Below are 16,101 nucleotides of genomic sequence, written 5' to 3'. Positions count from 1 at the left end.
AACCAAAGATTTGAAAGAGCAGCTCAAGAAGACAAAGCCAATTACTATAATGAAATGTGCAAAGACCTGGAGTTAGAAAACCAAAAGGGAAGAACACACTTGGCATTTCTCAAGCTGAAAGAATTGAGGAAAAAATTTAAACCTCAAGTTGTCAATATTGAAAGATTCTAAGGGCAAAACATTGAATGATGCAGGGAACATCAAAAGAAGATGGAAGGAATACACAGAGTCACTTTAGTCATGTTGTCAGAGGGGACTATTCCCTGGAGAAGGATGTCATGTTTGGTAAGGTGGAGGGTCGACAAAGGAGGGAAAGGCCTTTGACGAGATGGATTGACATGGTGGCTGTGACAATGGGCTCAAGTATGGCAAAGATCATGGAGCTGGCGTGGAATCAGGTGGTGTTTCGTTCTGTGGTGCATGGGGTCACTATGAGTCAGAAGCTACTCAATGGCACCTAACAACAACAACAAAAAAAACAATTGGTTGATGTTCAGCCATTCCAAGAGGTACCATATGACCAAGAACTGATGTTATCGAAGGAAGAAGTCCAAGGTGCACCAAAGATATTGACAAAAACAAGCCTTCAGAAATTAATGGGATACAAATTCAACAAGTTGTAGAATTGAACACTTGTAGTTATGACTTCAAATTTGCCTCTGAACTTCCTAGTAATCAAAGCAAAGAGAAAAACACAAAATGTTACTAGGCTCCCATAAAAAAAACTCATTTGCCATCAAGTCAATTCTGATTCATAGTGACCCTATAGGACAGAGAAGAACTGTCGCATAAGGTTTCTTTCAAAAAAAAACAAAACTTTTTATTGTGATTTGGGTGAAATTTTATAGAGCAAATTGGTTTTCCTTTTAACAGTCCATACACATTTTGTTTCATGACATTGATTATAATTCCCACAATGTAACAACACTCTTTCCACTTCCTTCCTATTTTTCCCATTTCCATTCATCCTTCTTTCCCTTCCTACCTTCTGAGCTTTATCCCTGGGCAAATGCTGCCCTTTTCATCTCGTATGGTTGCTTGTTCTAAGGGGTGCAGACCTCCCTGGTGTTAGTGTTCACCTTATAGGCCTGTCTATTGTTTGGTTGAAAGTTGAGCCATGGGGGTGAGTTCAGTTCCAGGCTTCAAGAATGTTTAAAGGCTACAGTCGTGGGGGTTCCACCAGTTTCTATCAAACCAGTAAGCCTATCCATTTTTATGATTTTTGAATTTTGTTCCACATTTTTCTCCCAGGAAAAACAAGGTCCTCTATCTGGGACCTTCTACTGTGATCCCTTTCGCAGTGGTCAATAGTGGTAACTGGGCACCATCTAGTTCTTCTGGTCTCAGTAACAAAGAGGCTGAGGTTCATATGGTCCATTAGTCCTTTGGACTAATTGTTTCCATGTGTCTTTGATTTTTCTTCACTCTGCTTTGCTTTGGACAGGGAGAGAACAATAGTTGCACCTTAGCTGGCTGCTCATAAGCTTTCAAGACCCTAGTCACTACTCACCAAAGTAAGATATAGAACATTGTCTTACAGACTGTGTTGCACCAATTGACCTTGATGTCCCCTGAGACTATGGTCCTGAGCCCCCAGGCCTAGCAACTCATTCCTTCAAAGTGATTGGTTATAGCTAAAAAGTTTTCATAATTTGCCCTGTGTGTTGTAATATATTCATGGATATATTTGCATGATATATAAATAAACCAAACTAAACCAAACTCACTGCTATTGAGTCAATTCCAACCCATAGCGACCCCCATTGGGTTTCTGAGGCTGTAAATCTTTACAGAAGTAGATCACCCTGTCTTCCTTCTGTGGAATAGCTGGTGGGTTTGAGCTGCTGACCTTCGGTTACCAGCCAAATGCCTTATCCACTACATCACCAGAGCTCCTTCACATATAAATAGATATGTAGCAATATCCTCTGTCACACCTATACATATTTGTGGGTGTATTATCATTTGCCTTACTATACCTGTTCAGCTTGCATATCTATCTATATATCCACTTGTAATGCAACACACATTCCTGATAAAAATGCTCAGCAAAACAGGAATAGAAGGGAAATTCCTCAACATAATTGAGTGCTTATATACAAAACCAAGGAGCTCTGGTACCATAGTGCCTAAGGCACTCAACTGCTAACCAGAAGGCTGGCAGTTCAAACCCACCAGCCACTCCTCAGAAGGAAGATGGGGCAATCTACTTCCATAGTGTTAATGCCTCAGAAACCCAAGGACGGATCGCTATGAGTCAGGTCCAACTTGATGGCACATAACAGCAACAACAACATATACAAAACCAACAGCCAACATTCTTCTCAATGTAAATAGACAGAAAACATTCCCCCTTGCAAATGGGAACCAGCAAGGGTACCCTTTATCACCACTGCTATTTAATATTGTATTGGAAGTACTAGCCAGAGCAATAGGGCAATGTAGGGAAACTAAAGGCATCCAAAGTAGAAAAGAAGTAAAACTATCTCTATTTGCAGATATATGATCCTGTATGTAGAAGATACCAGAGACTCCACAAGAAAACTACTGGAACTGATAGAAAGATTTGGCAGGGTACAAGATCAACTCCAAAAGAATTAGTCTGATTCCTTTATACTAACAAAGAGAACTCTGAAAAGGAAATCAGGAAGACAATGCCATTTACAATAGCCATTCAAAAGATAAAGTAGTTAGGAATAAATCTAACCAGAGATATAAAACACCTACACAAAGAAAACTATAAAATACTACTACAAGAAGCCAAAAGAGACCTACATAAATGGAAGTATATACTATACTTATTGTTGTGAAAATGTCAATACTACCCAAAGCAATTTCAGATATACTGAAATCCCAATCCAGATTCCATCATCATTCTTTAAAGAGATGGAAAAACTAATCACCAGCTTTAAATGGAATGGAAAGAGACTGGATAAGCAAAACACTGCTAAAGAAGAACAAAGTAGGAGGCCTCACACTCCTCAGTCTCAAAATGTACTTTATAACCACAGTAGGCAAAATAGTCTGGTATTGATATAACAACAGACACATAGCCCAGTCAAACAATTGAGAACCCAGAAGTAAATCCATCCACTTATGGACAGCTGATCTTTGACAAAGGCTGAAACCCATTAAAAGGGACAGAGATAGTCTCTTTAACAAATGTTGTTGTTGTTGTTGTTATGTGCCGTCAAGTCGGACCCTACTCATGGTGACCCCTCCTTGGGTTTCCAAGGCAGTATCACTACGGAAGTAGATTGCCCCATCTTCCTTCTGAGGAGTGGCTGGTGGGTTTGAACCGTCAGCCTTCTGGTTAGCAGTCAAGTGCCTTAGGCACTAAGCTACCAGAGCTCCCTTTAACAAATAGTGCTGGCAAAACTGGATAGCCACTTGCAGAAACACAAAATAGATTCCATATCTCTCACCACATACAAAAACTAACTCAAGATGGATCAAAGACCTAAATGTAAAACCTAAAATTACAAAGATCATCACAGAAAAAATAGGGGCAAACTTAGGGGCCCTAATACATGGCATAAACACATTATCAAACATAACTAAAAATGCACAAACAGCAGAAGCAAGCTAGATAACTGGGATCTCCTAAAAATTAAACATTTATGCACATTGAAATATTTCATCAAAAGAATGAAAACAGAACCTACAGATTTAAGAAGGCTTTTTTTTAAAATGTTAAAAAGGAAAAATGTCACTTTGAGGACTAACATGCACCTGACCGAAACCATAGTGTTTTCAGTCACCTGATATGCATGTGAAAGCTGAACAATGAATAAGGATTGCCAGGGAAAAAGTGATGCCTTTGAATTATGGGGTTGGTGAAGAATATTGAATATACCATGAACTGCCAGAGGAACAAACCAATTTGCTTGGAAGAAGTACGGCCAGGATGCTCCTTAGAAGTGAGGATCACAAGACTTCATCTCATGTGCTTTGTACTTATCAGTCCCTGGAGGAGGACATTATGCTTGGTAAAGTAAAGGGTCAGTGAAAAAGAGGAAGACCTTCAATGAGATGTATTGACACAGTGGCTGCAACAATGGTTTCAAGCATGGCAACAATTGTGAGGACGGTGCAGGACTGGACAGTGTTTTGTTCTGTTGTACATGGGGTCACTTTGAGTCAGAACCAACTCAATGACACCTCACAACAAAACAGCATTGTTGCTGAGGACTGAATTATTCTAGTCAGTTAGCCAGTCTGAACAACATTCCTCAAAAGCCATCTCTCTTCCTCAAAAAACATGTGTATGTGTCTAATTTTTTTTCCATAAGGGCGTCCTGAAGGACAGGATTGTCGTAGTGTTTCTACTGAAATGACTACTTGGAGTCTAAGAGGGGAGGAGTTACAGAACAAACAAACCCCGTCCAGTTGCTGTTGAGTCATTTCCAAATCATGGTTGACCCCGTATGTTTCAGAGTGGAACTGTGCTACATCGGGTTTTCATAGCTGTGATCTTTCAGAAGCAGATCACCAGGGCTTTCTTCCAAGGCACCTCTGTCTGGGTTCAAACCACCAACCTCTTGGTTGGTAGCTAAGTGCTTAACCATTTGTGCCACTCAGGGACTTCAAGCAGGAGATCAGGGACCCAGAAATCTGCACAGACGTGGCCATGTGGACTTCTTTGCCAGAGCAGCTGCTTGTGGCCCGGGCTCTCCTGATGGAGTGAAGGAGGCTGACAAGCTGACTTCAGGGCTTAGGGTGTATATATATCTGAGACACAACAAATAGTGCCTACCTCTTAAGGTTTTTGAGACAGTGAGTGCTTTGAATCCCTCTTGACCTCTAGCCCTGAAATAATTCTGTAGCTCTCCCTATCTTGGAGGTCTTGAGCTTCAGGATGAAGGTGGCATCTGAGGCAGAGCCTGCCCCTTTGGATGCTGCCTAAAAGACTTAGACCTGTGTTCTCTGTCCAAACTACCACATTTTCCTCTTAGGGCATTTCCATCCTCTGGTTGTTTTCTTAGGGTTGACATCACGATGACCATAATAACAAAGGGTTGGGAGAAAGAAGGGAGGAGCTATTAGCCACAAGTGTTTTTTCTGTCAGTCTTATTACTCAATGCATAGCTGTTTTGGAGAGCTGTTGGTGTCCTGGATGAAGATCAGGGGAAGGGAGAATGAGGATAAGAACTAATTCCTGTCCGTATATTTATTTGTTTGTTTACCAGCAGCCCATGTTGTTGCTCCTACAGCACTGTGCTCATATCTGTGTTTAGTACTTACGGTTTATAACCATCACACATAAAGACACATATACAATGATGTTAGGTTATTTGTCATGGATTCCCAATTTGTCACACTTTGGAAATATTCAAGTTTGTTGAATGGCTGAATAAGCTGCATGATCTTATCTACTTACTGAAAAACGCTACCTGACTAATTTGTTCTAATTTTTTCCCACTCAGAAAGAAGATCTTCAAATATATTTTAAATACCACAAGAACCTGCCCCGAGCTAGGGCAATCTGGCAAGAGTGTCAAGACTGTGCCTACTTTGGGGTAACGTTGGCATCACAAAGTCTCCCACAGATAGCACAGATAGTTCTCTCTGGAAAATGTTTGTGTGCACTGAAGTTTTAAAGAAATAAAAATCACAAAGCAGTCAGAGGAAGTTGGCATATATTTTTATTAAATTTGTGTTTCTTAAAAAGTCTGTCATATTTTGAAATTACACATTGAAATTTCCATGTTCCCCTGAGTTGCTATGAATAGGCCTGTGAGGAGAAACTGTAATCTGATGAGAAAACCAGGGTCCTCTTCTAGAATAGATTTTTAAAATGGAACCAAGTTAAACGTGTCACATTTGGGGGCCCCAGGGATGATACCAACAAGCCATCATGTGCCCTCCAGCCTCAAAATGACCTGAACAGATGCCCCACCACCAACTTGAAGACGGTTGCTTTCATTTCAGAAGGACCTGAAATGCCCCACTGTCTTCTAGCGGGCTTGCTTTCTAAAAGGAATAAATGGTCCTGTTTCTCTAGTTGCCTGTAAAAATACTAGCCAAGCCATCTCCTTTCCTCTTTCTCTCACTTCACACACTGCTCCTGAGGGACTGAACATTTTGAAACTGGTCAGCACAGCCACCCCCTTGTCCACGAAGAGCCTATTTCATTTCTTGTATTTGAAAGCTGCCACGTTTGTTCTGCATGTTGTTTGTTTTATGTTGTTTCTGTTTGGCTTTTAAAGGTGTGCCAGCGCCAACTGGATCACAATCTCCCTCTTTTTAAGTATCTTAGAGGACCAAGCCAGAGACTTATAAAATACCAGATGCTATTGAAGGTAAAGTCAAGGAAACAGTGCTTTTCTGTTTGGGGGAATCAGATGCCTGGTCTATAGTGCTAATTTTCTTAGACATTTAGAATTGTGACTTGGTCTTCCAAGGCTAGAGATGTGTCCATTCCTTGGCTTTTCCTTTCCTGAAAGTCTGTATCAGCCTCTTCAGTGAGAAATAAGACTGAAAGAATGATAGCACTGGAAGACACCCTGGTGCCTGATTAGTCCAACACCCAGTCCAGGCCAGGAGTCTCTAAGAAGTATGACTTAGAGGAGGAGAGGTTGCTGGGAGCAACAGAGTAGGGAAGACAGCCAGCCTTCTGGAAGCTGAGAAGGTGAGGAAAGAAGGCAGCCAGAGTACCCCTGGACCATCTGACCCACCTGTACTCACAGACATGTAAGATACCATCTCCATTTTCCAGGTGAAGCAACGAGCTTCTGGTTAGCAGTCAAGTGCCTTAGGCACTATGCTACCAGAGCTCCCAATTTCCCCAACATCACTATTTATATGCATTACAACAATGGAAAGAAGGCGGCAAAACTGAATTCTTTCCTTTGCAACATGCATCTTTAGATTTAGGATCTTTTCCTGAGAGCTGAATAACAGAATGAGTTTTGCTCTGTCTAAACCCCTAAGCGGTTCTCTCTCTCTCTCACTCATCCTCATCCTCCTTACTGGTGAGGCCTTGCCAGCAGCAGATCTACAGATCAGCTCTCCCAGACACCCCACATCACAGGGATCTGTCAGGATGGCTTCCCGTGTGAGCCTGAAGGAAAGGTCTGGGGCCTACAAGTTATAGTTTGAGTTAACCTATATAAAGCATTTGAGGTTGTTCTTGCCCAGGAGCTATGATCTCTTCATAATAAATGAGCACCTACTGTTTGCTGGCTGCCTGCTCTGTAATCCCCACAAAGAAATGTATAAGAAAGACTCTGGAGTGTAAAGAAACTGAAGCTCTGGAAGTTAGGTGCATTGTCCACCATCCTGCCCTCAGAAAAGTTCCTCCTTCCAGTTTCCACCAGCAATCCCAGCCTCAGCTGTACCGGCTCTGCTGCTCACCAGTTCTGGACTACTTGACTTCTTAGGCCTCGTTTTTCTTGTATGTAAATTAGGGAACCAGAACTTCCTCCAGAGGGTTGTTATGAGGAGCAAGTGAGTAATGCATGTAAAGAACTTGGCACAGTGCTCACTCTCAAGGATCCTCCCTTGACTTGTAGTTGTTAATATTGAGATGGAGACATCAGTGTGAGAATGAGAATAGTGATCTATTGCTTCCCTCTGTGAATGGCATTTATGAGCGTATTTGGATCCAGCACTCCTTTAGAGCCTCACAGTCCCCTGACCTTCCATCTTTATTATCACTCAAAGTTTAGAAGTCCTACCTACCACTGGGCCAGTGAGGAGGGAGTAGGACATAGTGGTGGTCTTCGTACCCTTGGTTTGGGTTGCATCTGGTACTCTCAGACTCAAGCTTTCCCACAGAGGTAAAGTTTACATCACAGCTAAGGTGTGTGCCATACACCGAGGGCTGTAAACCAAAAAAGTAGAGCATAGTAACTATAAAAGCAGACTCAGGAATGAGACAGCCTGGGTGTGCATCTGGACTCTGCTGCATCCAGGCTGCATGAACTCAGGCCAGTTAACCTCTCTCTCTCAGCCCAGATTCGCCATCTGTAAAATCAGGATGATAATACGTCCTTGGTGGTAGGCTTGTTGTGAGCGTTAAAAGAGATAATGCATGTTAAAAGTACTTAAAGGAGTGCTATGATTTTCTAAACTTTATTTCACTGAGGAAATAAGAAATAGAATCAATATAATAAAGAAATAGAACCACTGTAAAATATCCCTTATCCCTTGGGTGTCTGTGCAGAACTGTGGGAGGCTAAACGTGCAGCGTGCCTGGCAAACTAAGTTCAAACTGTTGGCACACTTGTGAGGAAAAGAAGAACGTCATAGTATTCTCCAACCCGAGGGATTAGGTTCACTTTGTGGTTCCTACATAATAAATTGTTTGAAAGAGCAGAGATGTTGGACTAATTACCTCATGGTTTAGAAAGGATTGTGGGACTCTGGCATGCAGAAATCCTTCTAAGTATACAGGAAAGGAAGAATGGTAGATTATACCATTTAGAAAAAAGATGCATAAAAGACTTAGGAAAATATTAGTAACATACTTGGCAATGGGTGAGTATGCTTAATTCAGAATGAGCTCTTTGAAATTAGTAATAAGATGAACAAAAGACACCAGTAGTTTACAAAGGAATCAATAACTTTTTTTTTAAGTTCTCAGTCACTGGTTACCTGAGAAATTCAAATGAAAACAACAGTGAGATAGTATTGCTTTGTTTATTTAATTGACAAAGCTTTTTTTTTTAAAAAACTTAAACCTTTTTTGTTAAACGGTGATACCCCACATAGGCTAGGGACTGATAAAATGGGCTTTCATACATAATTGCAAGGAACATAATTATTCTCTAAAGAAGTTGGAAATATGCATGAAAACTTTTCAACATTTACATGTCCACTTCTAGGAATTTATATTTAGGAAAAATGCACAAGGATAATGATAATGATAGTAAAAATTTGGGAATAACACTTTAATTATGGTTTCTACATAGAATATAACAATGTGCTACAATTAAAAATCATCTTTTAGAAAAAAATGTTCATGAAATATAGGTAAGTAAAGCAAACTACAAAATAACGTGTTGTTGTTGTTGTTGTTATGTGCCGTCAAGTCGGCCCCGACTCATAGCGACCCCTCCTTGGGTTTCCGAGGCAGTATCACTACAGAAGTAGGATTGCCCAACCTTCCTTCCGAGGAGTGGCTGGTGGGTTTGAACCGCCAGCCGTCTGGTTAGCAGGCAAGTGTCTTAGCCACTATGCTACCAGAGCTCCCAAATAACATGTAGTGTATGGTTTTTTCCTTTGTGGGAAAAAAAACTGTGCGCCATATGTATCATTTTTTCTTTCCCTTTTACTCATGAGAAACAAACACATTGACCCACATTCTCAGTCAGTTTAGCATCGGCTGGAAAGTTTTTGCCCAGTAGAGTTATTTATTTATTTGTTATGTTTTTTTGATTTTCAATGAGACTTTTGGGTTACTGCAGGGCCTGCTGGATGTTGAGTTTCCTGAAGATTTGGAGATGGAACCAGGTGAATTAGAAGGAGGTTCAGCCAAGGTACTAGATATCAAATATGTTTATATAACTCATGGTTAATGGAATTTTTACATGGGTGAAAGTATTTATGACAGTTTTATTTTCCTTGTTTATGATCTTTCTTTTTGAAATATTCTAAAATAAGTGTATATCATATGGTTCATCTCACTGCCGTCAAGTTGGATCTGACTCATAGTGACCCCTCCTTGGGTTTCCAAGGCGATATCTCTATGGAAGTAGATTGCCTGTCTTCCTTCCAAGGAGTGGCTGGTGGGTTTGAACCGCCAGGCTTCTGTTAGCAGTCAAGTGTCTTAGGCACCATGCCACCAGAGCTCCTTATGGTTCATAGTCAGGAGAAAAAATTAAAGGTAATTTTAAAGTGAGAATTTGCAGCAAGATATGACATAATAATATATTTTTATGGAAATCCAAAATTAAGTGAATGTGTAAAATGCATATATAAAGGGCTAAAAGTAAATATGATAAAGTTTCTGCTGCAGTTTCCCCTAATGGTAGGATTATGAATGATTTATATTTTCTTCTCTGTATGTGTGGGTATTTGTGTGAATTTTAAGAAAGATTGTCAAGGCTCCCTTGGAGGAAATGGTAGCCACTTTAACATGAGGCCCACAGATTAAGAAGAAATTTTGTGGCTTAGCGGCGAGAGTTGTTTTAGATTCCTATAGGATATTCTGGTTTAACTGGTGCAAAAACCTGAAACACATACAAAGTCTCAAGGAACAATCACTTGTCCTCTCTATTTGCTCAGAATATGAGGTGGAGACCCCCTGAAATTAGCAAAAGCTCAAGGCAAGTTAATCATTTCATAGCATGAAGTAAGAGGAGCCAGCCCTGGATCCAAAGAACCAAACTCACTGCCATCAAGTCAATTCCAACTCATAGCGACCCCCATTGGGTTTCTGAGGCTGTGAATCTTGATGGCCCATCTTCCTTCCGTCCATGGAGCAGCTGGTGGGTTTGAACTACTGACCTTCTGGGTAGCAGCCAGATGCCTTTATCCATTACACCACCAGAGTTCCTTAGCCCTGGATAGAAGAGTTTAATAATGTTGCAAGGATTCCCTGAACCCTACATTGCACAATAGAAAACTAGCCACCATCCCCAGGTGTGTTTGTGGGAGGAAGGTTAGTGAAGAAGATGAGGAGCAGGAGCAGGTAAGTCTCTAAGAGGAAATTGAGTTTTACGTGTGGGGTAAGAGGGAAGATGTCTGGTATGAGAACTTTTAATCCTTTAATGATGATGTCAGATAAACTCAGGTGAGAGACTGTTGTCTCTTACCAGGAACTGAAGCGTATTTATTATGAGTGAGAAGGGAAGAGTAGGTTGAGTGGAGGCAGCATGAGCTGTTCCATCCATCATCCCTGTCACTTAGATCTCTGAAACCAAAGATCCTAATACCCAGTGCTTTAGCAGAGAGTACGAAAATACGCAACCTTTTAACTATAGCATGCTGCAGAGGACAAAAAGAGATGGTGCTACATGGGGAACTACAAAGAGCTGTTCGTTCTTTGTTGTGGAATTGAAGTGTTTAAACACACACACACATTCAGGAAACCAGCATCTTTTTATTTGTATTTATCAGGTGGCAGATAAATATCACATGTTGATTGCAAGGAAATAGAATACCGAAACCACAGCAAGAGCCTCTCAAGCTGAAACAATGATCTCCCTTATGTCCTAAGTGTCAAGAGTGATAGTAATTGGACGTGAATCTCTTTAATGAGCAGTTACTACTTTTCCACTGAATGCCAAGTTGTTATGCCTGGGAGATGGAGACTTTGAGTTATCTCTTTGGCATCTTTAGTGTTGGTGGAATGTGGGGAGGGTTGGGGAGGGAGAGAAGGGAGGAGGAGCAGAGCTGGGGGAAACTCAATGTGGCAAATGTGGTTTTAATGACATAAATCATTAGCAAACCTCCATAGGGTGGCTCATTCTTTGCCTCTGAAAATATTCTCATCTGGAATGGTTCTGAGTATAATTTTTACCCACAGGAATAAGACTTCTACCTTAAATATAAGAATACGAAACTCAAGTTGTTCTTTTCAAAAAACCCCTCTCCCTCTGGAGTTGGCATGCAAACTATTTGAAAGCATTGGTTTTCTTTGTGCTTTAAAAAAGCTGAGTTCTGCATATTTTTATGTAGCAGAAATATAATGTCCATGATTTTATGAACATGATTTTATGTACTTTATAAGTACAATGTACAGAAGGTTTGGTAGATGATTTTGCTCATCTGTATATCATGTAAGTCCCTGGGTGGCACAAACGGTTGGACTCAATAGCAAGGCTAAAGGTTGGCAGTTCAAACACACCCAGTTGCTCCCCAGGAGAAAGGCCTGGCAACCAGCTTCTGTAAAGATTACAGTTAAGAAAACTTATGGAGCAGTTCTCCTTTGTAACACATGGGGTTGTCGAAAGTTGGAACAAACTTGTCAGCAATGAGGTTAAGGTTTTAATTTTATATATCATATACTTAAACAGGGAAACAAATAAATGTACTCACCTTCACAGTCACTTTAGTGCTTCATTTCTCTGTCCTGTTATCCTTCTTCACTTGGTGAATAGTATATCTTTTGGTTTCCAACATGGTGTAATACCATTTCCACAGGATGGGCCAAAGAAGACCAAGGATTCCACATTCTCAGCTGAACTACAACAAGCTTTGGTCATGATGGAGGATTTGATTAAGTCTTGTGAGTTGGCTGTGGACCTAGCAGCTGTCACTGGATGTCCGGTATGTTCCTCAGAGAGTGCCAGAACATTTCACATAAATGACAGGAATGATATTACAAAGGTAGGGGATGATGCGGGGGCACAGTTAGAGAAGTAATCTTTGATAAAGGCAAGTAGCCTAAGTCAGTCAGCAAACCCATGCTATGAGGTTCCGAGCAGCCCCTCAGCATTTTTGGGAATCTTAAGTTGTATCCCACAGAGTCCTGGACGTTATCATTGAACCGCATGCTACACAACCAGAAACATATATGGACAGGGGAAAACTGCTGAAGGGGAAATTTGTTTTCTGACTCTTCCTATTATTAAAAGATTTAAAACATTTTCTTTCTTGACTTAGATTTTCTCTGTAGAAAGTGTCTTTTTTAAAAAATGGATCCTAACTGAGAGTCTAATACCATTTTATATCACAGGCCCCAGGAGAAGCTCGACAAGTATATCTTGTACATGCCTTAATCTAAGTGGTCAAGGAAAAAAAAATGAGAGCGAGCATTCAGAGAGAGGCCAGTGCTGCACTTTGGAGAGCTGAGCTGTCTTGACTCCAGCATTACAATTACTTCTGAGCTGACTGGCCTCGGGCATTTCCAGGCAAACCTTGCCTTGGTTTCTTTGCTGGGATATAATTAATATTCCACTGTTCAGAAGGCTGGTGGTTCAAACCCACTAGCCACTCCCCAGAAGGAAGTTTAGCCAATCTACTTCCGTAGTGATACTGCCTCGGAAACCCAAGGAGGGCTCACTCTGAGTCAGATTTGACTTGATGGCAGTTGAGTTTGGTTTTGGTTTTGTTTTCCACTTTAGAGTGCTCTAGTTTTTGGCTCAAGTGTATTAGTTTTTAATCGCTGCCGTAATAAATTAACACAAGCTTGGTGACATAGAACAGCACAAATTCATTATCTTACGGTCCCATAAGAACAGTGGATCAGAAATCCAACACAGTCTCTAAAACAAAAGTGTCAGCAGGCCTGCCTTACTTTTGAGGGACTCTCAGTGATAACTGATTTTCTTACCTTTTTCCAATTTAAAGAGGCCACAGTCCTTGGCTCATGGCTCCCTTTCCCCATCTTCAAAGCCAGCAATGTCAGGCCAAGCACATCGCATCACTCTTGACCATCTCTGCTGCCCCCTCTTCTACTTTTTAAGGGCCCTTTTTGTGTGTGTGTGTGATTACTTTGGGCCTACCTGAACAATCCAGGCTAATCTCCCTAGTGAAAGACAGCTGATTAAAAACAAAAAACCAAACCCACTGCATCAAGTCGATTCCATCTCATAGCAATCCCGTAGGATGGAGCAGAACTGCTTCATAGGGTTTCCAAGGCTGAAATCTTCATGGAAGCAGACTTGTAATATCTTTCTCCCATGGAGCAGCTAGTGGGTTTGAACTGACAACATCTCCATTTGCAATCAAGTGCTTTACCTACTGCACTACCAAACCAAAAGAAAAGAAAAGGAAAAAACCTACTGCCATCAAGTTGGTTCCAACTCATAGTGACCCTCGTTGGTTTTCCAAGGTGGTGAATTTTTACAGAAGTAGCATGCCCCATGGAATAGCTGGTAGGTTTGAACCACCAACCTCTGGTTAGCAGTCAAATGCCTTAGGCACAAATGCACTGCCAGGGCTCCTTAACTCCCCTTTGCCATGTAACGTAACATGTTATAGGTTCCAGATATTAGGACACAGCTATCTTTACAGGGTAGGGGGCATTGTTCTGCTTACCACACAGGGTTCAGACATTCTGAGAATTCTCTGTCAGACAAATACTTAGCTTTTGTTTTCTTCTTTCATTTTCACCTGGTTCATAACATACTGTCACTTGAGGCCCTGCCAATAAAGTGAACTTCCTTTTCTTTCCTTGTCATAAATCAAGCTATTCACATTGATTAGGGGCAACATACTGTGTGATCTTTTCATTTCTTTCCTCTGATATTTTTCTGCCAGCCTCTCTGAAACATTGCCCCACATCTTTCTGTTCTTTTATTTTTATCTTGAAACTTGTGTCAATGACCCTTATCCCTGAATCAAATATATGTAATGGAAACTGTCCACGGGGCAGGAAACTCCCAGCTATTTTTCTGAGTGTAAATCACACAGGAAGAGGAAGTTAATTTAAATATGAGGAAATAGCAGTCTATCCTAATTTCAGTCAGAGGAGGCCAGCTTGCATGCAACTAAGATGAACCAACTTACAGAATTTCAGAGATTTTCTACCAAGTGGAAATGACTTATTCTCAGAATTGTGCCTTTGATGTACATTCTCTGGTTTCTTTTCCCCTAAGACTTTAACTTGGTTTTATATCTAGAATACTAACTAATTTATCCTGACAGTTTTGTGTAATCCTGTCAGATTACAGAGGAGCAGGTATCAGAAATTCAACTTTCCAATTCAGGAGCAGGTCCATGGAAAGCATAGTTAACTCACCCAAGACCGTGTGGACATCAGCCAGGACTACTTCTTGAAACTTCTTACTCCCTATCCAGGGTGCTGCCCTCTCAGCCACACTCCTCATCTGGTTTTGACTAAAGTTTACTAACAGTGGTAACCTAGATTCAATGATTTTGAGATCTCTTGCCTCAGATTTGTGTTGTTCTTGTTATTAGGTGCCATTGAGTCATCTTCAATTCATAGCGACTCTATGTACAGCAGAACGAAAACACTGCCTGGTCCTGTGCCAGCTTCTCGATCCCTGCTGTGACTGAGCCCATCGTTGCAGCCACTGTGTCAATCCATCTTGTTGAGGGCCTTCCCCTCTTTTGCTGACCTTCCACTTTACCAAGCATGATATCCTTCTCCAGGGACTGGTCCCTTCTTACAACATGACCAAAGTAGATGAGATGAAGTCTGGCCATTCTCACTTCCAAAGAGCATTCCAGCTGCACTCCTTCCAGATTTGTTGAACTTCTTTAACACAAGATGCTTACAATCACATGCTGTATGCACGGATAACTGCAATATCTCTCCATTTGAAATCCAACATGAACCTGATTTTGCAAAGGGAAGACATTGAACTTGAGTAGATGAATCCATAATTAAAACAACTACTAGAATAAATTGTCCTTCTGATACTTACATTTTCTTCCTGTTGTATGCAGTGAATTAGTTCTTGGTTTAATTTGTTGTGTTGTTGTTATTTGCCATCAAGTTGGACCTAACTCATAGCAACCCCTCCTTGGGTTTCTGAGGCCTTATCACTATGGAAGTAGATTGCCCCATCTTCCTTCCGAGGAGTGGCTGGTGGGTTTGAACTGCTAGCCTTCTGGTTAGCAGTTAAGTGCTTTAGGCACTATACTATCAGAGCTCCCTTAGGCACTTTATTCACAAAAATTAAGAAGAATTTTTTATTTTAAAAAAAGTTTGTTTCAAAGAATGTTGAGATCTCATTTCTTCCCTCTATTTACTTTTCCTTCTGTTCAACCCAGTGCATAATTAAGATGCACTTGGAGTTCATTTAAATCTTGACTTGCCAAGAGTAAGTTCCAAAATTGAATAGTAAAGCTTGAGTGAAACATTTTTTTTTCTTTTCTAAGACAAATTTATATAATTCAATGAAGTATTTTTATTGCAAGTTCATTGTGGGCTAGGACCAGTCTTTGTTTTTATTTCAGTTCCCACTTGCCTTACCATACTGTTAACAGAAGAGATTGTTGTTGTTGTTATTAAGTGCCGTCGAGTCATTTCTGACTCATAGTGACCCTATGCACAGCAGAACGAAACACTGCCCGATCCTGTGCCAACCCCACAATCCCTGCTATACTTGAGCCCATCATCGCAGCCACCGTGTCAATCCATCTCATTGAAGGCCTCCCCCTCTTTTGTCGACCCTCCACCCTACCAAGCATGACATCCTTGTCCAGGGAATGGTCCCTTCTTACAACATGACCAAAATAGGT

General features: G+C 41.0%; 1 protein-coding gene across 1 annotated transcript in view; it reads left to right on the top strand.

Moving 5' to 3' along the window:
* The window catches only part of MCF2L2 (MCF.2 cell line derived transforming sequence-like 2), a 334,093-nt gene that overhangs the window by 269,029 nt on the left and 48,963 nt on the right, over positions 1-16,101 (top strand). Inside the window, exons 19-22 of the mRNA XM_007936022.1 lie at positions 5,427-5,519; positions 6,210-6,302; positions 9,411-9,482; positions 12,091-12,216. Coding sequence (XP_007934213.1) covers positions 5,427-5,519; positions 6,210-6,302; positions 9,411-9,482; positions 12,091-12,216 — 384 coding nt within the window. The remainder of the gene's footprint in view (positions 1-5,426; positions 5,520-6,209; positions 6,303-9,410; positions 9,483-12,090; positions 12,217-16,101) is intronic.

Source organism: Orycteropus afer, unplaced genomic scaffold (genome assembly GCF_000298275.1).
Source record: "Orycteropus afer afer isolate SDZICR_OR568_19922 unplaced genomic scaffold, OryAfe1.0 scaffold00032, whole genome shotgun sequence".
NCBI lineage: Eukaryota > Metazoa > Chordata > Mammalia > Tubulidentata > Orycteropodidae > Orycteropus > Orycteropus afer.
The sequence above is the reverse complement of the archived record's forward strand: the minus strand, read 5'-3'. Positions and strand labels throughout refer to the sequence as shown.